The sequence below is a fragment of the Tamandua tetradactyla genome, chromosome 13 (genome assembly GCF_023851605.1).
Source record: "Tamandua tetradactyla isolate mTamTet1 chromosome 13, mTamTet1.pri, whole genome shotgun sequence".
Classification (NCBI taxonomy): domain Eukaryota; kingdom Metazoa; phylum Chordata; class Mammalia; order Pilosa; family Myrmecophagidae; genus Tamandua; species Tamandua tetradactyla.
Genome location: NC_135339.1, coordinates 73,074,207 through 73,095,499, shown reverse-complemented (window position 1 = coordinate 73,095,499; position 21,293 = coordinate 73,074,207). Strand labels below are relative to the sequence as shown.

General features: G+C 51.0%; 1 protein-coding gene and 1 long non-coding RNA gene across 2 annotated transcripts in view; both read right to left on the bottom strand.

Annotated features, from left to right (window-relative positions):
- The window catches only part of LOC143653236 (uncharacterized), a 125,792-nt gene extending 124,004 nt beyond the window's left edge, over positions 1-1,788 (bottom strand). The window contains exon 1 of the long non-coding RNA XR_013161185.1: positions 1,669-1,788. This is a non-coding gene — a long non-coding RNA (uncharacterized LOC143653236). The remainder of the gene's footprint in view (positions 1-1,668) is intronic.
- Positions 1,789-13,611: 11,823 nt separating this feature from the next.
- On the bottom strand, positions 13,612-16,614 carry ADRA2A (adrenoceptor alpha 2A). Its single transcript, XM_077124462.1, is given in 18 exon segments — positions 13,612-13,862; positions 13,864-13,933; positions 13,936-13,998; positions 14,001-14,042; positions 14,045-14,092; positions 14,095-14,130; positions 14,133-14,176; positions 14,178-14,217; positions 14,220-14,438; positions 14,441-14,479; positions 14,482-14,531; positions 14,533-14,625; positions 14,627-14,672; positions 14,675-15,007; positions 15,010-15,223; positions 15,540-16,055; positions 16,146-16,364; positions 16,495-16,614. Coding segments are annotated over 18 exon segments (2,310 nt in total). The 3' UTR covers positions 13,612-13,744.
- Between the last annotated feature and the right edge of the window lie 4,679 nt (positions 16,615-21,293).

Below are 21,293 nucleotides of genomic sequence, written 5' to 3'. Positions count from 1 at the left end.
TGAGACCAAGGATAAGCAGCTGGATAAATTGGAGGCAGTGGAGACCCTGGTCCTCCCGGTTCAGGCATCTACACTCAGCACACCAAAGCCCATCTGGGTTCCTGGTTCCCCATGGCCCAGTACAAGGGGACAAAAACCCAAGACTCTCATGTTGTCCAGACAGCCTTGCTTGGAGAAACCGCTCCCATCCCCCTCCTCTGCAGACCCCCATCACTTCCCTGTGTGGTGCTTGTGCTCCATCATCAGCCACGTCCATCAGCACCACAGCATGGAACATTGCAATTTTCCAAATGCCTCCTTCCCTGTGGTTGCATTGGATTTACCTGAGGGGGTGGGTGGTAGGACACCACTTTACAAATGAAGAAGTTGAGGAAGAGAAAGGGGAGAGCCATGTTCAACTCAGAGAGATGGGTAGTGGGAGGCTTAGGGCCCAGACTCAGCTGCCTCGATCTGTCCACACACACGGTAAACAAGGAGGAGCTGTTGTGCATTGGTTTCCTCTCCCCAGATTAGACTGCTCGCTCCTGGAAGTGGGGAGTCCTGGCATCTCAGGCCTCTGTACTTCCCTCCCTCCGCAGTCCTCCATACCCAGGACAGGAGCATCCACAGGGCTGGGGGCTGGGGCAGGGAGCAGAGAGGAAGTGTTCTCTGGGGTTTTCCACTTGTTCTCTGCCCCCTTATTCCTGTCTAGTTTTAAATCAGCCTCTCTGTCTCTTTCTTTCTCATAAGCAAACACACACGCACACACATGCACACGCACATGGTCACAGGCAAGACTGGGATTCTAGCATCCAAGAAGCCTCGTGCCATCTCAGGGGTGGGGGAGGGATCTACTCTATTGAGGTGCAAATTTCTCCCCCTGTCCACTGAGCATGGTGGTCTATGGGCAAGGAGTGGTTCCCAGGGAAGGCAGCCAGCAGGCCAGGGAGATGGTAAGGATAAAGACCCATTTCAGTGCAATTGCTTTGGGAACAGAGCTGGGTTCTTCAAGATTCCTGCATCTGTGAGATCTTAAGGATGAGACTGCAGACAAGGGAGGATCAGGGACCATCTATACCAGATGCTGTCCAGGAAGAGCAAGGGCGAGCCCACTGCCCACAGCTCTTTGGCCACCAGCCCTCCATGCTATTCATACCCCATGGGTCAGGTCACAGACCACTTAAGAGGGCTGGCTCGGGGGAAGGGCCCTGTTGGGGGTTGAATCATGCCCCACCCACAAGGCATATTCAGGTCCAATACCTGGTCCTGTAGGTGTGAACCCATTTGTAACTAGGACCTTTGTAAATGTTATTAGTTAAGGTGGATCCAAACTAAATGAGGTCCAAACTAATTTTGGATTTGCCTTAATCCAAAATGGCTGAAATCCTTAGATGCCAAGGAAATTGGACACAGACTCAGCAGCCATGGGGGGCAGTCAGAAATTGAAAATCAACAGAAACCAAAAGAGAAAGGAGAAGATGCTATGTGAATTGCCATGTGATGGAAAAATCAAGGAACCCCAGAGATTGCTGGTGACCTGCAGAAACTAAACCCACAAGGGAGGAAGCAAGCTCTCTAGCCTTCGAATCCGTGAGCCAAGAATTTCCTATTGTTAAGCCAACCTATTATATGGTCTTTGTTTTAGCAGCTGTGAAACTAAAACAGGCCCCAACCAATAGGTCAATTTACCTTAAGTGGCTGTAGTTCCTTCTTCTTCCAAGTCTCCAGCTCCGCTTGAAGCCATGAATCTAGGTTTACACTATTGAAGGCTCAGTGCGGCTGTGGCAGAGCCAGTGGGGTACCGGATGTGAACACACCGCGGACAACCAAGCAGGGGGTTAGCCTCCTTCCCTCTCTGGCTACTTCCCCTCTCCCTTGGCCACCCCACCAGCACCTCCCCTCCCCCATCCAACCCTCCTCCCACACTCAACCCTTCCCTTAGGCCCCATGGCAGCAAGAGCCCAGGGTAAAGGAGGTGATATCAAAGCCAGGGCCCTGTGCCAGACACCAGGTGGAGGGTGAGGGGTGCTGGCACACAGAGGGGTGAGGCACAGGCTGGGCCCACCCAGTGGTTTCAGACTAGTTAAAGGGGAGGGGAGGGGGGAGCTTACATAGAGTAATAACAATGATAATAACAAGGCAAGTCAAGGATCTGGCACACATCTCCCCACATGGTATAATTAAGCAATTAAACAGCCCAGAAAGATCATAGAAAGGAAAAGAATATGGGGACTTGGTGACACTGACGCTCAGCTTGGAAAATAAGGAGACATTCCTCTCCTCCTCAAATCACACAGCATGTAAAGAGCACAAGTCTGCAGGGTCCAGGGTTCATACTCAATCACAGTTGCTCCTTTACTTTTCACTGGCTCATGTTCACCCAGGGCTGACTTACAAAGAATATAGGCATTTTTAGGGACTCATGCCCAAATACCATTGCACAGATCTGAAGGCTAAACTTTCATAAGGATGTCCGAAGAAGCAGAAGGTAAGTGCAGAAAGCTGGCAACCCAAATTACCTCAACTGATTTCATTTCTTACCAACTAGATTGAAAAAGAATGTCCCCCAAATCTAGCACACCAAAATGCATGCACATTCTAACAATCTCTAAAAACATTTCCTGGAAGGTTTAGCAATGAAATAAATCATTGGGTGGCAACTCCTTTTGGGGACAGTCAGGATTTGGGCCATGGACTCAGTTACCTTTGGTAATGAGGATTGTGTTGTGCTATTTGCCTGGCCAGAAATAGTTGTGAGACCATGACTTTCTGTCCTCTTTGGAAACAAATGAAGGGTGAACTGTGTCTGGGAGCTGAAACCCCAAATGACCAGGTGTTTCTACCTCCTACCCAAAAGAATAAAAGAACTCCAGGGATCACTGAGTGACTAAAAGTTCCCCCTAACCAGTCCAAGATGTTCTACCAAGCAAACCCTATATGTGATGGCTGCCAAAGGACATGTGGGTGGCAGATTTCTGATCTTGAGCAATGAACCCCAGACAGTTCAAAGGACTATTTAAGGCTGTTAAAACCACAAGCAGGAGCGATGCCAACACAGTCTGAACTGGAGAGTTGATCATAACACAAGGGCTAAGTAGCTTCTGTCTAAAGGAGGAAAGCAAGTAAACTCACTTCAAACTCATAATGCCTTTGAGAATATTCATGAGGTAACTTAGATCAAAAGGTCCTAGGGGCAGGTGCACGGGTGGTTCAGTGGTAGAATGCTCGCCTTTCACGTGGGAGACCAGGTTCGATTCCCAGACCATGCAGCCAAAAAAAATTTTTTTTTAAGTCACAGGGACGTTTCTGTCCAGACTTTCTGGGCTACAGGTGACAGAAAGCCAAACTCAGAATGGCTTAAATGAAATAAAGTGTCATGAAATTTAAAAAAAAACATATACAGGTTGGACTCACATTAAAAACATTTGGATTAAAGGCTCAATTTATATCATTAAGATTCTATTTCTTTCCATCTTTTGAGCTCTTTTGTCCACTGTGGTAGCTCCAGATGGTAGATGGACGAAGCTGGTCCAGTGGAGAAGAATACTTGCCTCTCTCCCAACAATTCCAGTTAAAGTTTCCCAGCAACTCATGGGCTCTGGTTGACTCAGGAGTGGGACCACGACCCAATCGCTGTGGTCAGGGTGGGGAACACACTGATGGGCGATTGGCTTGGGCCCAGCTCATGTGGCCTCCCTGGAGTCCATACCAAGCATATGGGCTGAGGGTAGGAAGGGAGAAATAACCAAACATAGATAGGGGAAGGAGATCTTTGCCAGAATAAGGAATGGATACTGGGAGGCAAACCACAAGTATTCACAACAGGGCCTATAACAAATGGATTGGTTTTTTCACTTAAAGTCCTCATCATACACATGACCTTGATGAGATACAGATGGAAGCCAATCCCACCACCACCAACTCTGTTCCCTCCACTCCAGAACAGGGGAGATTTCTGGGAGTGCTGTGGGAAAGCTGAGAATATACAGAAGGGAAAACAAAGTGTCCAACCCCATGAAAAGCTTGGAGGTGGAACCTACCGACGAGCTCCAGATGTCTACAGCCTTTCTCCAGTTTGCTACCTTCCCTCATGGGAACTGTCCAGGTCCCCTCTGCAAAGTTGAGGGGAGTCTCGGCATCATCTCTGCTCTCCTGACAGGAGGGCCCCAGGGACTGGATCAAACCAGCCATGCAGGGTGAACTGGCCCAAAACAGCCTCCATGGCAGACATCACCATCATCAACTTCTTCTTTTCTTCTCCTTCTCCTTCTTCATCATCATCATCATCACGGAGAGACACCAAGGCCCAGAAGACAACAGCGTGTTGGAGAAGTGGCAGTGCAGAGACTCAACACTGAGTGTTCTTGGACAAGTCGCTTAGGCCCACCTGTAAAGTGAGAATGAAAACATTCACCTCCCGATGGGACTGGGGAAAGACTGCATGATGAATCGAATGTGAATGGGGCCTTTGTAAATGGTGAAACTTCCTGCACTCGAGGCATTATTAGAACGCATCTAATGCCTTCAAGTGAGCATTAGGGTTGTTTCTTATGTTTTGCTAATATAAGCAATATTATTGTGGGCATCTTCGAATAAATCCCGCCCCCTTCTTCCTTCTTTAATATTATTTCATTAGGGTATGTTTTCCAAGATTAGTGATAATGGAAACAAAGGAGATAAGTAATGTTATAGCTTTTCTGACAAATAGCCAATTTCTCTCCAGAAGAGCAGGCCCAATTTACGCTCTCATACCAGGTATGTAAAAATACACGTGTTCCCAGGGGTGATGTTCAAAATATTAGCCACTAGCACAGAATTGGGACAACAGCCACGAATTTCCTGTACTGCCACAGCCTTCCTGGCATTGTATTTTTAGGTTTCTCTCTACTTTTATGAGTTTATTGAAGTAAACAATGATACCTCTGAGTTGTTCTAACACTCATTTCTTTCATTGCTATAAAGTTGTTAAATTAATTAGGGAAAACCACTATCTACCTTCAGACCAAAGTGGTCTGAAGTATAAGTAGTCCATTTTAAATGTTGGTGGGTAGGAAATTTTTCTCGATTATGTTTGCTATCTAATGTCTTTTCCCACGGTGCTGACTGGCTTTCTGGTGGTTTTCTGTTTCATTTGTGAAGACTTTTTAAAATGTCTATAACTTGACTGCGTCCACGTTCTCTCTTCACGGTCTTCATTTTCTCAGTAAATAAAAACATGTCTTCCCTCTAAACTGAGGACACTCCAGTGCTTATTTTTTTACAAGGAATTTTAAGTTTGTGTTCAATAGTTAGGCACGATCATGATAGAAAGAAAGTTAACATTTCTAAAGAAAATTTTGGAAAAAAGAATTACTCACAAACTCCCCAACCCAGAGATTTAAAACAAAACTGTTTCCTGTTTGTTTTTTTTTTAATTTCTATCATACCACACTTACCAATTATGACATGTACTATTCTCTTAAATCTATATTGTGAAAATTTTTCTACCTATGTTTGTGTTCTTCTAAAATACACCTTCAGTGACTGCAGAATATTCCAGTGTTTAAAACGTTGGCAAGTTAGCCGATTCCTTCTGTGGGTCAGAAGCTGTTTCCGATTCCTCACCGTTACATAAAACGCACGGGGCATGGCTGTAGGGCTCTCAGCTTCTCCCTCACTAGGCTGAGGACAGGAATCAGGTCCTTCTAATTTTGTATCCTCAGCACTTAGCATGGTGCCAAACAAAGGATAATCATAATAACTTGCATTAACACATATTTCTTCACTCACACACAAGAAAACATTATACAGATGAGGCACCGAAAAGCTGAGCGACTAAGAAGCTTGGAACAGTGGGTGCCCCTCCCCTCCTGATGTGCCAGGCCCTCTCAGAACTTACCCTCTAGGAACAGGGAGGGCTGTGAAACCCGGGGCAGACCAGCCGTGGAATGTGGACCCACAACGACAGGGCTCCTAGGAAGCCCCTCCCCGAGGGCGACGGCTCACCCGGCTGAGGCCCCCTCTCTGAGCCAAACAGTCACTGCTGCACATTCATTGCCTCCTTTAGTCCCACAACAGCCCCATGAGGTAGGTAATATCTTACCTATTTTTCATAGGAGAATATGGAGGCCCTGGAAAACTAAACAATATGTTCAAGGACCCAGAGGGAGCCAGAGAGGGAGCCAGGGTACAAAGCCCCTCTTTGGAAGCTCCTCTCACCCAGGTGCTGAGCAGCCTGGGAGAAGTCATGCACTCCGGGTGACCGAAGGGGGTACATCGTTCCAAGACCAAAACAATCTGCATTTCTCGTACTTTCCTCTTGGTTTCCATTTGAAACTCTTCTGACCCAAAACTCCCCAGGCAGTGAGCCCTGCAGTGCTGGTGGAGACACCAGTCCCTGGCCCCACACCCTTTGAGAAGGGCGAGTGCTGCAAAGACCCTCCCTCAGAGTCTGAGAGAATGGCCACATGCCCACCCTGGAGCAGCCCCTCTCAGCCCCTCTCAGCCCCTCTCAGCAGCAGCTCGGAGCCCTCACTTAGCGCCCCCGTTGGGCATTTGCTGCCTCTGCGGCCAGGGAGGGCAGCTGACAGGGAGGTAGACCCAGGGTTTAAGCACTGCTATAACTGATGCCAAACCCCAGGTTCTTTCACTACTGAAGTGAGAAAGTGTTGTGGTGTAGCTTGGATTTAAAGTTTGGGTGCGATTTTGCCAGGCAGCAGAGGAAGAATGTGTTTGCAATTTCCACATGGAAGATAACAGCTTGAGCATAGTTATCGAGGCAGAGGCAAGAGGGTGAAGTTCGGGAGACAGTAAAACAAGTCTGGAGGGCAACGGAGCAGCAGGAACACTAAACTCAGAGAAGGGAGACCTGGTTACGGGGCTGGCTTTGCTGGGGCCCATGGCTGTCACTGTGAGACCTTGGACAAAGCAGAACACGTGTCTTGGAGCTCATTCACTCCCATGCCGCTGCTCCACTGAAGCCCCCAAGCTCTCCCATCAGGCTGGAGAGAGAGAGGGAGCTGACCACCTAAGAGGTTGAATCCCTGTTAAGAACCCCCCTGAAACACTGGTCACAGGGCAGCTTGCAGGGCCCCCCCAAAATGGCCAGTCCCACCCAGCTCATCCCAGAGTGGCATCATGAGCCAAAGAGCCCCTCAGCTCCAACACTGGGCTGGAAAAGACCAACACATGGCAACCCCACCACCACCCCTCCCCACCCCACCCCCATGTGGCAGGTACTGCTCTGGACAATTCCCCTGGGCCACCTACTTAGCCCTCCCCACAATACTAGAGACTGTTATCTCCAAGTTACAAATAGGGAAACTGAGTCTCCATCTTCAATTCAAGGTTGAAATCAAAACAATGGAACCAGAATTTGAATTCAGGTCTTTCTGACTCCAAAGTTCCAGCTTTAAGGTGCTTTTCTTAGGAATCCCAACCATTCCCTCCAAGACCTGGGCACCCCCACAGGCAGCTCCTGGGAAAGAAAGCTCCACCCCAAACAAGCAGATGTTGAAATTTAAGAGTTCAGTCTCCAGCAAATAAGCAAGTATGGAGGGACATAGGAAAAGGCCCTGATAAAGACAGTGAATCAGCTGCTGAAAGCTCCTCGGGGAAGGCAAAACAGAGAGGCTAAACTCCTTGAAAACAGAGGGCTTTTCTCCTGGAGGAGGTTGGACACGCCTGGGGCAGGAAGGAGGAGAGTGATTCCCAGATGTGGAGCTTATCAGATCTGATTACTCTCTTCTGCAACGAGTTCTGGCTAATGGGAGACACGAGCAGAGAGCAGGCTGCGGGAGGGAGAGAGGTCGAGGGGCCACCACCCCTAGCTCTCGCCTGTCCAGACAGTTTGCCAATGGCTGCCATGGTGCTCTACCAACAGCGCCTGCCAGGGGTCCGTGCCCACAGCTATAGTCTGGTAACAGCTTCTTCCCCATGGACTTTCCCAACCTAAGGATGCTAACAGCTTCCCACTCACTATGCAACTCCCAAGGTGCTTCTCTACCCCTTGCGGATTTTTCTTAACTCTGTCTACACATTGTAAATTGTCCTTCATAAGCTCTCGTCACTCACCCCTTCTCAGCATGCCACCTCGTTTCTCATAGTTTCAGATTCCACAGAGTTCCCAAGTTGCTGTCCTTATACAGATTGGAAAGAACCTTAAAGACCACTCCTGACTTCACAAGTCCCCCCAAATTCCCTCAATCCCAAAGCCCCCTTCCACAGAGAATGGGTCAGCCCGAGTGTTCCAGAAAATGCTTGCTAGAGAGCCAGTGTCAGCCTTTCCCACATCCCCAACTCCTTCTTCCCACTCAGCTCCATTGGCCTGGCAAGGGAGTGGTTTTACAGCTGAGGAGAGAAGGAAGCAAGGGAGGAGCCAACTCACAGCAAATTGCTATTAGAATCAATGACGCAACACCCCTTAATTCCCTTCTGTGACTTCTCCCAGGATAACTCTCCCTGATGCCCCTAATCCAGGTCCCGGGGACAAGGAGGCTTTGGTATCCATTTGAAGCAGACTGCATCTTGCCACAAACACATAAACACACTCATTCATACATGAACGCGTACATAGATAACATACAGGCAAGTGTAGCCTGTGCACACAAACATTCACACACGTGCACACATACACCACGCAGAAGCATAGCCCACATTTGAGAAACACGGTAAACCTTCGATTCAACCCCAAACCTCAGTGAGGCCGATGGCCCTTGGAGACCAGCTGATGCCAAGGATAACGTAAGATTTGGTCCCTGCCCAGCATCCCCACCCACAAAGGACAGGAGAGAGTTGAGCAGGCATTTTATAGAATCTGAAAACACACCAACAGAAAACCCCATGAGATGCTTCAGCTCAGTATTACCCAAGTGTTCCGACAAATGTGATTTGCTGAGATGTTCTGTAAAAAATAAAATTTTGAAGATCAGGGGGTTTGGGAAGGAGAACATCGTATCATCCCTTCTCAAAGAATCACAAACTGCAAGGGCATACTTAAGGCTCTGAAAAGTCCTGTAGAAAAGGTACCTATTAAAGGTTGCTAATGCAGCATTTCATCAGGTGGATGACAGAGATAGATAGATGCATACATACATACATACATAGAGATTTTGAGGTCAAACTCCCAGGAGCACACTTTTACGTAACACTTATCTAAAACAACCCCCTTCATTTTGCTAATGAAGAAACAGGGCGAGAGGAGTTGCCCAAGGTCACCTAGCTGGTAAAAGGCAAAGCTGGGACTAGAACCCAGGCTTCTGACCTCCCAGGTCCAGGTTTTTTCCAATAAGCCCTTTTCCCTTTTTGTATCAGACTCTAAACCCCAGGATTTCTGGTAATTGAGGAGATCGATGCTATTTTCAAAACAAACCCTGGTGTTTATGATCCTCTGAGAGACTTCAAAGAGCTTTCTTCTTGGGTGTGCTTCTGTTGGGGAAGGAGCTCCCTTCCCACACCCCAGGTCCCCACTGTGGTAGCGGCAGGGCAGGGGCCTGGGCTGCAGGATCCGGCTACCCTCCTTGAGTGGGGAGCGGGGAGGCTTCCTGATGTGTGCCCCCAAGTGGGGACAGGGACTTGCCGTGACATCTGCAGGGGTCAGGTGGGAGAAATGAAAGCTCCACAGGGCCGGGACAGTCCCGCAGGGCTCAGCTGCCAGGCCCAGAGCAAACTGCCTCCTCTCCCCTGCCCCTTCCACCAAAGTCTACACATCCAGATTCCTACATCCTGCTCCCCAACCCCTCTGGCTCTGCCTTTGCCGCCTTCCCCCACCCTGACACTGGTGAATGACTATCTAATGCTTCCCCCAGGTACATCCCAGCTCCCCATGCAGCCTGAAGGCTCCCAGAGGGCAGGCAGGCCTGAATCTCTGCTGACCCGCGCAGGGGCAACTAACTACTGGGCTTTGCAGGAAAGGGTCAGAGCTGCCTCACAGGGCCTAGCACAGAGCAGGCACAGAGGGGTTCTCTGGGGTTTACCAGCAACTCGTCACCACAAGTCATGTTGGATGCTTCTGGCACCAGCCCATCAGTCATGGGCAGGAGGGGGTTCAAAGGACTCAGCCGGCTTTCCTGGGCCTCAGGCCCCTCATCGCTTCGGTGTGGCTGTTGAGGATGTGTGAGGACATGCCAGGCTCGAAAACTAGGATTTGATTCTAGGATCATAGAGCAGGGAAAGTCTAGGTTGCTTTTTCTATCACTCTCCCCTCCAGCCCCGATGAACAGCAAAGATTGAACAAAAATCAAAAACAAGAAGAGGGAGGTGGTGTTTGGCCCAGGCTGGAACGAGGGCACTGCCGCTGCCCACTTCAACTCACTCTGCGGGAATAGTCCTGCCGAGACCCACCTCAGAACCCAAAGCCCAGGGCTTTTGACACCCCAACCACAGTTACCTAAAACAGGAGACAGGGCCACAAGGACAGACCCTCTTGGACCAGTTGGGATTCAGACAATGTGGACAGGGAGCTGTGAGGTGACCAGGCTGTCTGGCCCTCCCCCATTTAGGCTATGACCCCTGGACTACCATAGCACCTCCTCAGTTCCCCCCACCCCCACCCCAGACCTTTGTAGACTTCTGCTGAACCCTCAGCAATGAACAAACAGCATCCAAGCCTGGGCTCCTGCTCCCAGCTCCCCCTCCCCCCAGCCCCCAACCATCTCTGAGACTTCTCTGCTGCTGCACTGGGGGAGGGACAGCGAGGACCGGCCCCACCTGGTACCACTGCCCGCATCTCCCCCTTTTCCCGGGAGCAGGGCCTCCTGGGCTGAAGGCAAGGCAAATACTTCCCCAGCAGACAGAGCAGAAGAGAGAGAGTCAACAATGAGCAGTGTTTGTATCTGCCTGGGTGTCTGGGACACACAGCCAGGTTCCTGGGGGCCTGCCAGACTGCCCTATTGTCTGGCACTGTTTGCCTTTGGGGTGATGGGTACCCAGGGGTGGGGAGGAAGAGGCTGGCTGGGGGTGGAGAGCACGACACAGCATCGCAGCAGGCAGCCAGCTTTGGTGCCACCGTTGCCAGAGTGGCTCACAAAGCCCCCAGGCAGGGGCCGCCAAACTCAGGGCTTGCCCACCCTGTGGGTCTGGGTCCAGGCCCAGGTAACCGGACAATGGTGGGAACTTCTTCCCACCTTTCAACAAACCGCTCAAAACCATCGTCTTCCCCTCCCAGGACCCTCAGCACCCAGATCCCTTCTCAGGGCTCTCTGCCCTTCCCCCACCCCCACCCCCACCACACACACTCTCTCATCCCAATCAGAGAAATTAAGGAAAAGAAGGAACCTCCGAGACAGGTGCTGCCCCAGAAAATGCAGAAAACACCTGGAGGAGAGCCAGAATCTGCCTGCAGGGGGCGCACTGAGCTTGTCTGCACATGATGCTGCAGGTGGTGGGGCTTGCAGTGCCGGTTTCCCCAATCCACCACCTGCCAGTTGTTTGTCCCTTAAGCCCAGTTCCTTGAGGAATGTCTGCTCATCCATGCTGCATCCAACTATGTCCCCACAGAATTATGGCGCACCCTGTTTTCTAACATGGCTCCACCAGACCCGGAGTAATTCACTTCCTCTTGGACCTGCCTCAACTGTCAGAAGGGGTTGAATTCCTGGGTCTCTAAGGGCACTTTTAGCTCCAAATCACCATAATCGTAGGATGAGGACCTTAAGCCTCCCAGATAGCAGGCAGACCTCGAAATTACAGAAATACCAGAGGAAGGATGCACTCTTTTGGCAGGAGACAACTGGAGCCAAAACCTAACACGTGTTTCTATGTAGGTGTTCGGGCCGTTCTCTGAGCATACACCACACTATGGAGTCTCTGCCACACTCTGTAATTACCGCATTTTCAGGTATATCGCACATTTGGGAATGTATCCCACACTTTGGGCTGTAACCCATATTTTTTCGTGTCCAGCAGCCTTTACAATGAGCTCTTGCTGCTGGTGGCGTTCAGCAAAGCCGTGATGCTGATGATGCTGGAAAGGTAAAGCTTTGTGGTGAGGAGCACAGACCCCGGAACCAGATAGAGCTGGATAGAAATGCACTTTCACCACTTACCTGCTGTTACCCTTGAGCAAGTGAAGACTCGGTTTCTCCACTTGTGAAATGGGGATAATAATAGCACTTACCTCAAAGGGTCCTTGGGAAGTTTCAGGGAGCCAGGGCATGTGAGGGGCTGATGGCCACAGTGCCTGGTAGTCAGAAACCCCTTGGTAAATGGGAATTTTGTTCTTACCCTTAGAGTTAACAGTATTTTATAATGCATGTGTACTTTTTTTTTTTTTTTTTGAGGCATGTGTGCTTTTTAATTTAAAAAAAACACGTAACATCCAAAGCACCCAGGGTCTTAAAGTTTTTGAAAACTCAAGTAACAGACAGGACCACTTAATTTATGTTTTATTTCACATTTGATCTGTAAACCTTTTATTAAAAAAAAAAAACCACTGTCATTAGCAATATGTGCTGACGTTAGTTTTTCTTTAGTGAAATAAGAGTGCAGGCCTTAAAGAGTGTCTAAAACGTGTAGAAACGCCGCTGTAAACTTGGGGTCTCCGCCCTCCTCCCCCGACCTGGGGAGTTCACCACTGACACAATCTCCACCAGAAAAGCAGAGGTGGGATGGGCGGGGAAACGCTTTTGATACCTAAGAGTTCTCGGGGCAGGAACTGTCCACTTGCAGGCCCATCTGTCTCTTCCAACTGTTTACACTGGGCAAATGGCATCAGGTTCGTTTCTTCCACACAATTTCCACTCCTGTGTCTAAAAACAGCAGAGAAAACGTTTCCTGGTAGTCAGCGCTCTCGGGGAGGGAGGGACGCACGAACATACGTGATAGCAACACACCCCACCTTCCAGCAGGGACCCCAGGAGGGGGGAGGAACACCCGGAAGGAAGGAGCCGGCTTTCAAGTGAGTTATTGGGGCCTGCGCGGTGCGTGGGAGGCTCATGGCTTTATACACAGGACCGACGCGAGGCGGAAAGGTTCATCTTCTCCTGCCTTGATCCACCATGGTAATATTTACATAGGAAAAGGCAATTATGCTGTTAGGCACAGGGTGGGGAAATGGCCAGAAACCTTTTCGTCGTGAGGAAATCTCCAAGCAGGTGCAGCTCCAAGGGACCGTCACCAGCTGCTGGTGAAAAGGACACAGAGGGACGTAGTAACACTAGAAAAGGGTTTGCATTGCAAAGGGCCTGGCCCGGACCAGAGACTCGGTGTCTGCCTCAAAGGCAGCTCCCACGGCCACGATTCCAGCCTCAGGACCAGCGCTAACCGACATCTGCCCGGCCCCCCCAGCCTGAACTATCAAAAACAGTGCATATTTACAGGGCGGGGAGGGGGAGCGGGAGGCGGCAGGGCTGCCCTGAGCGTTTGTTTAAAACCCGAGAGTTGTAGAGGGAGGGCAATTAGCCAGGGCCCCACAACACCCATCCATTAACCCTTCGCCCGCGACCGCCCGCCGGGGCCCAAGGCCGCTCTGAAGACCCCAGGAGCTGGACTCGCAGCGGAGGGGGAAACGTCTTCAGGAAACAATACTGATCAGGCGCCGCCCAAGAGCCCGGAAGATCCCTCCGGAGCAGGAGTGGCCCTAAAGCAACTAGGAAGCGCTTGGTCCTCCCAGTAGCACTTTTCCCTGGTAGGGAAGAGCAGTGCCCGGAAGGGCCGCAGAGCACCCGCCGGGCAGGAAACACAGAGTGGGCAGGCCCCGGGTTCAGAGCGCTCCGGCTGTGCAGACGCGCCGCTGGATCCCGGCGGCCTGCGGTCAGCGTGAGTGGATAAGCTGGCGCGGGCCACGCGCTCACACGATCCGCTTCCTGTCCCCGCGGCAGAGGATCTTCTTGAAGGCGCGGCGGAAGTCGTGGTTGAAGATGGTGTAGATGACCGGGTTCAGCGAGCTGTTGCAGTAGCCGAACCAAGAAGAATTTGAAGAGCGTGCGCGGCACGGTGCAGCCGACGGCCGTGAGCGTGTAGGTGAAGAAGAAGGGAACCAGCACACCACGAACACGCCGATGACCACGGCCAGCACGAACGTGAAGCGCTTCTCGCGGTTCGCCGCCCGCGCCAGCGCGACGCCTTGGCGCCCCCTGCGCGCTCCTCCCAGGCCGGGATCCCGGGGCCCCTGGTACCGCCGTCCCCGACCCGCGCGCGGCAGGCTGTCCCCGGGCTTCACCTGGCTCGCCCGGCCTTGCCCTTAGCCCGCGGGCCACGCGGCCTGCGGAGCCCCGGGGCCGCTCGCATGCTCCGACGACGAGCTCTCCTCCAGGTCCAGAGGTCAGCTTCCCGCGGCCCCGCGGCGGGGCTCCCCGGCGCGCCGTTGAGCTGGACCGGCAGCTGCTCGGCCTCGGCGCCCGTGGGACCCGTGCGCGCTCGGGACCCAGGCCGTTGGCCTGCGCTCGGCGCCCCAGCCGGCGCGCTGAGGCGTCCGGCCGCGGCGACTGGGTGGCACGCGGTGCGGCGCTTGGCGATCTGATAGATGCGCACGTAGACCAGATCATGAGGCAGGCAGGCGCGAAGAAGGAGCCGATGCACGACAGATGACGTACCACTTCTGGTCATTGATCTCGCAGCGCGCTCCGCGCTGCTGCCGCCGCCCCGCCCTTCTTCTCGATGGAGATGAGCGGCGGGAAAGAGACGGCCGAGATGACCCACACGGTGACAATGATGGCCTAATGCGCGCGCGTGCCTTCAGTTGTATTCGATGGCTTGCGTGATGGACCATACGTCCAACTGATGGCGCACAGGTCACGATGGACGACTGCAGAACAGCACGTCGAGCGCCAGTAGATCTCGCACCACGCCCTACCGAAGTACCAGTAGCCCATAACCTCGTTGGCCAAGAGAAGGGGATGACAACGTGGCCACCAGATGTCGCCGAGCCAATACACAAGGAAGAGGTTCTGGGCCCTTCAGTGCGCGCTGGTGAACACGGCGATGATGACTAGCACGTTGCCGAACACCGTAGCACATGACAGGCCAGCCAACCACCACGTCAGCGTCACCTGCAAGAGTAAGGGTGGCCCGGCGCCGCCCCCTGGCGCCTCGGTCCCATTCCAGCTCGTTTGTCCGCGTCCGGCTGTAGGACCCATGCGCGAACGCCCGCGCCACCTGCTCCTGGCGGAACATGAACGCTGGCGCCCGTTCGCCAGGCCTGCTGCCAGCTCCTTCTGGCGCGGCGCCCGTGTCCCCTCTTCCTCCCCGCCCGCCTCGCCCGCTGCGCCTCACATGGAGGGACAGCAAGGACCGACCCGACTGGGCTGTTAGCGGCCCACGAGCGCGGCTCCGGAACACGCCCAGACTGCGCTCAACGCTCCGGTGGGCGCCTTGTCTCTCCCCCCTAAGCACAGCCAAGTTTTATTTCTAAGAGACTGAGAGAAGTGATAGGCGCGCCGTTAAGAACAATTTATTCTTCAAGAAAGAGAGAAATCATCGTGCCTGATGACTTGTAAGGACGACAGAAATTAATATATTTATATACGTATATCTTGACTCTTACCTGATCGAAAGCAAGAGGTCTTACCTGTGCGGCCCGCCCCCACCCCGGAAGGCACCTAAGTCGGTGCTGATGCGGGCTCGGAGTCGTGTTGTCTGCTTACATCCCCGAAGCGACTACCGACTCTCTCGCTTCTTCCGAACGCCGCGTTGCGGTCGGACCCACCGGTCCAGGCGCGCACTCTACCGCCTCCGAGCGCCGCGGGACTTCCAAAGTCCGCCCTGCTGGCCCGGTGCAGCGCGCGGAGCTCGGGTGGCGCACTGTATACGTGTGAGGACCGCATGAAGGCCCCTCCTCTCGGCTGCAGCAGGGGGCTACCAGCCCTCCAGGAGGCACGCTGGGCGGGCGTTCTCCTGGGAGTCCCCAGACGCTCTGAGCTCCGGCGCGGAGCGCGGCCGGCGCAGGTCCGATAACTCGTGAGTGGGCCGGAGAGCAGGCTGGAAGGAAAAGGCGCTGAGTGGCTGGCGGCGCCACGCTCTGGCGTCTGCACCGCACCAAGCCGCTGCTGCTCCCAGCACTCACGTGGACTCGTTTTTCCCCAGATCAAGCGCCGGCCAGCCGCGTCAGCCCCCACTGGAAGCCGACCCTCCCCCGCCCCTCGCACCTCCCTTCTGCGTCTCTAGCCTGCCCCATTCCACCCCTGAGCGCTGCGCCCCAGCAGGACAGGCCCTCAGAGAGCAGCCACCTCACAGAGGGCTTAAAAGCTCGCCTGGGGAGTGGGAGCGCCCCTGCTGGAATGGCTGCGGACCCCCGATCGCCGAGCAGAAAACAGCGACACCCGGAGTACCCCCATCAGCTGCGTCTTGAGAGGATGGGGTGGCGGAGATGCCTGCCGCAATCTGGAGGAATCTACCGGGTGGCATAGGAAGCAGCCCCTTCCCGTCAGCCGCCTAGTCCGCAGGTGCTCCCGCAGCCGGGGAGCTGGATCCTACGAAGGAAGAAGGCGTGGTTCATCGAATCCTCGGGGCGAACGGTGGCACCCACGCTGAGCGAACCCCCAGAGTTTAAAGCTCGGTTTGGGAAGGATGGCCACGCGTCCCACGGCAGAGCATTCTAACGGACACACGCCGCGCGTCCTCCCGCGCCCCCAAGACCGCGACTGAGAGTGTCCTGGAGGCAGAGGCCGCGCGCCGCGACAGAGCGAGGCGCACTGACACCTGCTGGCCGCTCGCCGTCATGACTGGGAACGACCTCCGGCCCCGACCTTCCACCAACCCCTGCATTATTCTGCCTCCAACGACTTCTCCGGTCGCAGGACAATTTGGGTTCAAACTTGGGAAAGAAATTATAAAATGCACCTTGTCACGTTGAGAAATCTTCCTAAAGCTTCTTTGTCGATATCTCTGTTTTCTACCCGCACCGAAGTGGGTATTCGTCTAATGAAGTCGTATCGGGAAGAGCTCAGCACCCCCTGCAGCCCAAGACTGACGTACGCCCTGAAGCTGTACGGCCCCACCTTTCCTCCAGATCCCAGAGGCCCGATCCTTCCTCTCTGATTGCCCAGCTCTGGTCTCCGGAAACCGTTCTGTCTTTGTTGAGGCAGGAAAACTAGACACCACTCTCCACCCCACCCACCCACCCCACCCCCAATTTGAGAAGCACACACATCATCTTTCAATAAGGGGAGGGTATTGACAAAGGAGAATAATTTCCATGTTCTGTTTGATAGAATTGCGCGGGTGTATGAACGACAAGTTTTTCCTTGCATGCTCGATAACCTATAATAGATTTTAATATTCTCTAGAGCACCATCTTGCACTGTGATATCTGCACTTTTCAGGTGAGCAGGCAGACAGTGTGAGGGTAAGGCCCAGGAATATAGAAAATGTCAGCAGGAGAGAGATTATACACCTGGAAAAAAAAAAACTTGTTTATTTAGGGAACTACTAAACCAAAATATGTATTAATTACCTAAGCCAGAAATTCCAATAATGGCACAGACCCCTTCTCTGCTCAGTAAGGTGCAGATCTTGTTTGGCTGGGTGGGGTCTAAATGAATGACTTTGAGCATCACCTGCCAGCTGAGGTCTGCAGCCCCCCCCCCCCCAATGACACCAGCCAGTGATAGTTACTGATGCTGCTGCTCGACAGTAGACACTCAAAATCTGTTCTGTCCAAAGTAGTTCACAGTGGTTCATTTGATCTCAGTACCTTTATCTCCCTATGTTGGAACCAGTGCCATGAACCTCTCCTTCCCATTGCAATTCTGAGGAGCTGTTCTAATTCCTTTCTGAAGAATCTAAAAAAAGCCAGAGGCAGAAAGTCCTCCCTCTGCGGAGGCCATCATTTCCCATCTTCTACTCAAGTCTCTACTCTAGAGTCTCTTTGCAGGAGTCAGGGACGGTGCCACGAGTCTCAGTTGAAATGTTGCTATAGGAATTTTTGCATAGCAAAATTAGCCCCAAACTTCTAGTGTAAATATTCAGAGATAAAAAATCAAAGTCTGTGGCAATCTGGGGTTCACTGAGTTATTCAGAGAATTTGGGAAAACCGTCACTCCGCCATCTGCTTCCTATCTAATTTTGGGAAAAGGGAAATGAAATCCAAGGCCACAATGTTTTTCTTTCTTGAAATCTCTCCTGCTATATATTACATCTTTTGTCACATTTTCTAAATGTTTCCCAAACAGCCAACTGGTTTCTTAATTCCTGAATTTGGAGTCATTTCTTGAATGGAAACAGGCCTTTCAAAGACTGGGGACCCTGAGGGCAATACATGACTATTAATAATAACCATAGCTGCCTTCTGTTAAGTGCTTGGTAAGCATCATTCCCAGGGCTCTATACAGAGCCCCTTTAGATGCTGAGTTCTTGTCATCTGTACCTTACCACCAAGGGGTTTGCCTCCTTAGTCTGACACACCGAGTCTATATCTTTGAGCTTTGAAAAGCTTCGTGGACACCACTGGTGTTTGCTAGAAGATTTAGTACTGTGCTTGCTGAGTGAGACAGCCCTGGACAGAAAGACATCCAAAGAGACAATAATTCTTAACCAGGCCTATATATCAGCATTGTCTGAGACGGCAAAATACACTTGCCCATGCCCCACCGGGAAAAATTATGACATGTTAGGTCTGCAGTAGGATCCAGCAAGTATATTTTAACAAAGCTCCTTGGGAGATACTGATGTGGACTCTGCTTAAGACTCACTGTCCGGAGCAATAAATCTCAGTGGCAGGGGAAGTGCGGGGGACAGGAGTGATGAGCATGCACCCTAGTAAGGGCAATAGACAGTTGTCTAAATTACCTGGAGACTTTTATCAAGTCACCCTGAGCTGGAAAGAATGGACCCAGATTGAGAATTACTGCCTTAGTGGACCAGTAGGACTGCTGAGAGGGTATTGTATCCCCCACCCCCTGCCACTGGAGCAGGACAAATAGTTGAGAACAACTTGGAGATGGCCTTTGATGGCCTGAGGAGTCACCTCTGGGCACACAAATGGGGGTCCATCATTATTACATCTGTTAATAAGAATGAATACATTAGTACTGACCATATACTAGGGTCAATGTTGAGAAGTTTCCAGGCAATATATTATTTTATATAATTCTAAAAGCAACTCTGTAATAGTAGATATTATTATCTGATTTTGCAGATGGGGAAAACAAAACTCAAAAAGGCAAGGTAAATTTCCCAGTTAATTAGTGTCAGGGTGAAATCTGTTCTCGGTGTTTTCAGATTGTCAGCACAATGAGCTTTCAAACTCCCTTACTGCAGATTTGGGCCCTTTATCCCACAGATGAGGCGGCTCATCAGAAAGAAGTGTTGGCAAATTGGCGAATCCCCTGTATTCTCTCCCTCCCAGGCCATTCGTGGCCTCTAGAGCAGGAGGACGGTACAGGGGAAGATGTGGTCCTTCACATCTATGGTGCCTACTGTCTTGGAGGTAGCAGCAGGAACTTACGCACACAATAAATATTTCCAGGTGATGATCCTAAGCCCGCCTCTAACTGGTTATCCAACTCGGAATTACTGGCCTCCCCTTGGTAGAGGCAATGTCTCCCTCACATGGATACCCATACGTATTTCCAGGATAGCTTGAATAAACCTCTTTTGCACTTACTTACCTGTTCATTTGTCCTATGATTAAGTAGGGAAAAGGACTGTCCTGTTTATCACTGCATTCCCAAGACATACCTAAAACAGGCTTTTAAAAAAATCATATTTGTAGAACCTACTTCTTGGAGATTCTGTTTCAATAGGACTAAAGTAGGGCCTTGACACTTGAATTTTAACACCTAAGTAATTAGATAAATACTAAATCATAAGGTGCACTAGCATAAATATTTGATAAATGTCTGTGTGGCGAATGAGTGAATTGGTGAATGAATATATACTAACAATTAAACTGCCAAAAAGAAAGAGGCCCCAAAGAAGAAGGTTTAAGTGCCTAGCATTTCAGTCCAAAATCAGAATTGAATTGATGTACCTTAACTAGTTTAGAGATATATATCCTCTCCCTGTACCGTACATACAACCCTGCTCCTATAATTTTCTGAAAAGACAATGTAGGTAGAGGGACATATTCTATTTATAACTATTAGCTGGGCAATTTAGCAATGAATGAAAGCAGCTTAAGCTAAGAAATCTATTTGTTCTGGAATCACACCTGTAATTAAGATAAAAGGCAATACCAAATATGCTTGGTTTCTCTATCTTACTTTAGTAGTAGACTCATCAAAAGAGAGGGGTAGCTGGGGCAGGAGAGGGTATTAACTGCTTTTATTTAAAGAAAAAAAGACCAAACTGTCTAAGGAAAAACTTCAAGTCCCATTAGTTTGAACTCCTGGGCTGTGATATAACCTCACAAATAGAAGTTTGGCCTCACATGCACATGCAGACTGCATTTACACACTTAGACATGTGGAGAACCTGAGCAAATGGGGAACACAGCATTCCCACTACAGCGCATGCCCTGTGCACAGCTGGCCCTAAAGGCTGTCGTAAGCTAGAAACATCTGTCAAGAGTGAGGGAAGGTCACTCCAGAAAAAGCTCTTGCTGCTTCTTCACTATTATTTAAGCCCTCCGTTTTCTTGTACCTGTGCCTGAGCCCTCAGAAATCACATGATCATTGAGGTCTGATGGAATCCAAAAGAAAAGTATCAGCTCCAACAGTCTTGTGAGGAAGTGTGTTACCCACCATCTTCCATGTTTCTCATGGCCAACTATCAGATCAATCCTCCCATACTCACAAAAAAACAGTGAGGGGGCTGCAAGGGTAGTTCAGTGGTAGAATTCTCGCCTGCCATGTGGGAGACCTGGGTTCGATTCCCAGACCATGCACTTCACCCATCCCACCCCCCAAAATTTCAACAAATGGTGCTACAATAACAGATTGTAATGTGGAAAAAGAATGAAATGTGACCCCCACCATGCAGAAGTCTCCCCTCTGCCTCTCTTTCTCTCTGTTTCTAAAACACTGACCCATTGTGGCCCGGCCTGGAAAACTAAGCCAGGCATTCTCTGCCTCTGCAAGGGCCTCCAGCCATGACCAAAAAGACAGCGTGGGCACCAGGATCAGTGCCACCTTTCGAGTACAGTTTTAGTTTGCAGAAGCTGCTGGAATGCAATACACCAGAAATGGAATGGCTTTTAAAAAGGGAATTTACTAAGTCGCAAGTTTGCAGTTCTTTGGCTGTGAAAATGTCCAAATTAAGGCATCCAGAGAAAGATAGCTTAAACTCCAAAGAAAGGGCCAATGAAGTTTGGGGTTTCTCTCTCAGTTGGGAACACATGGTGATGTCTGCTAGCTTTCTCTCCTCATTTCATAAGGCTTCTCTGGGGTTGTTTTCTTCAGTATCTCCAAAGGTCTCTGGCTGTGTGGGCTGTCTTGGTTCTGAGCTTTTTCCAAAACCTC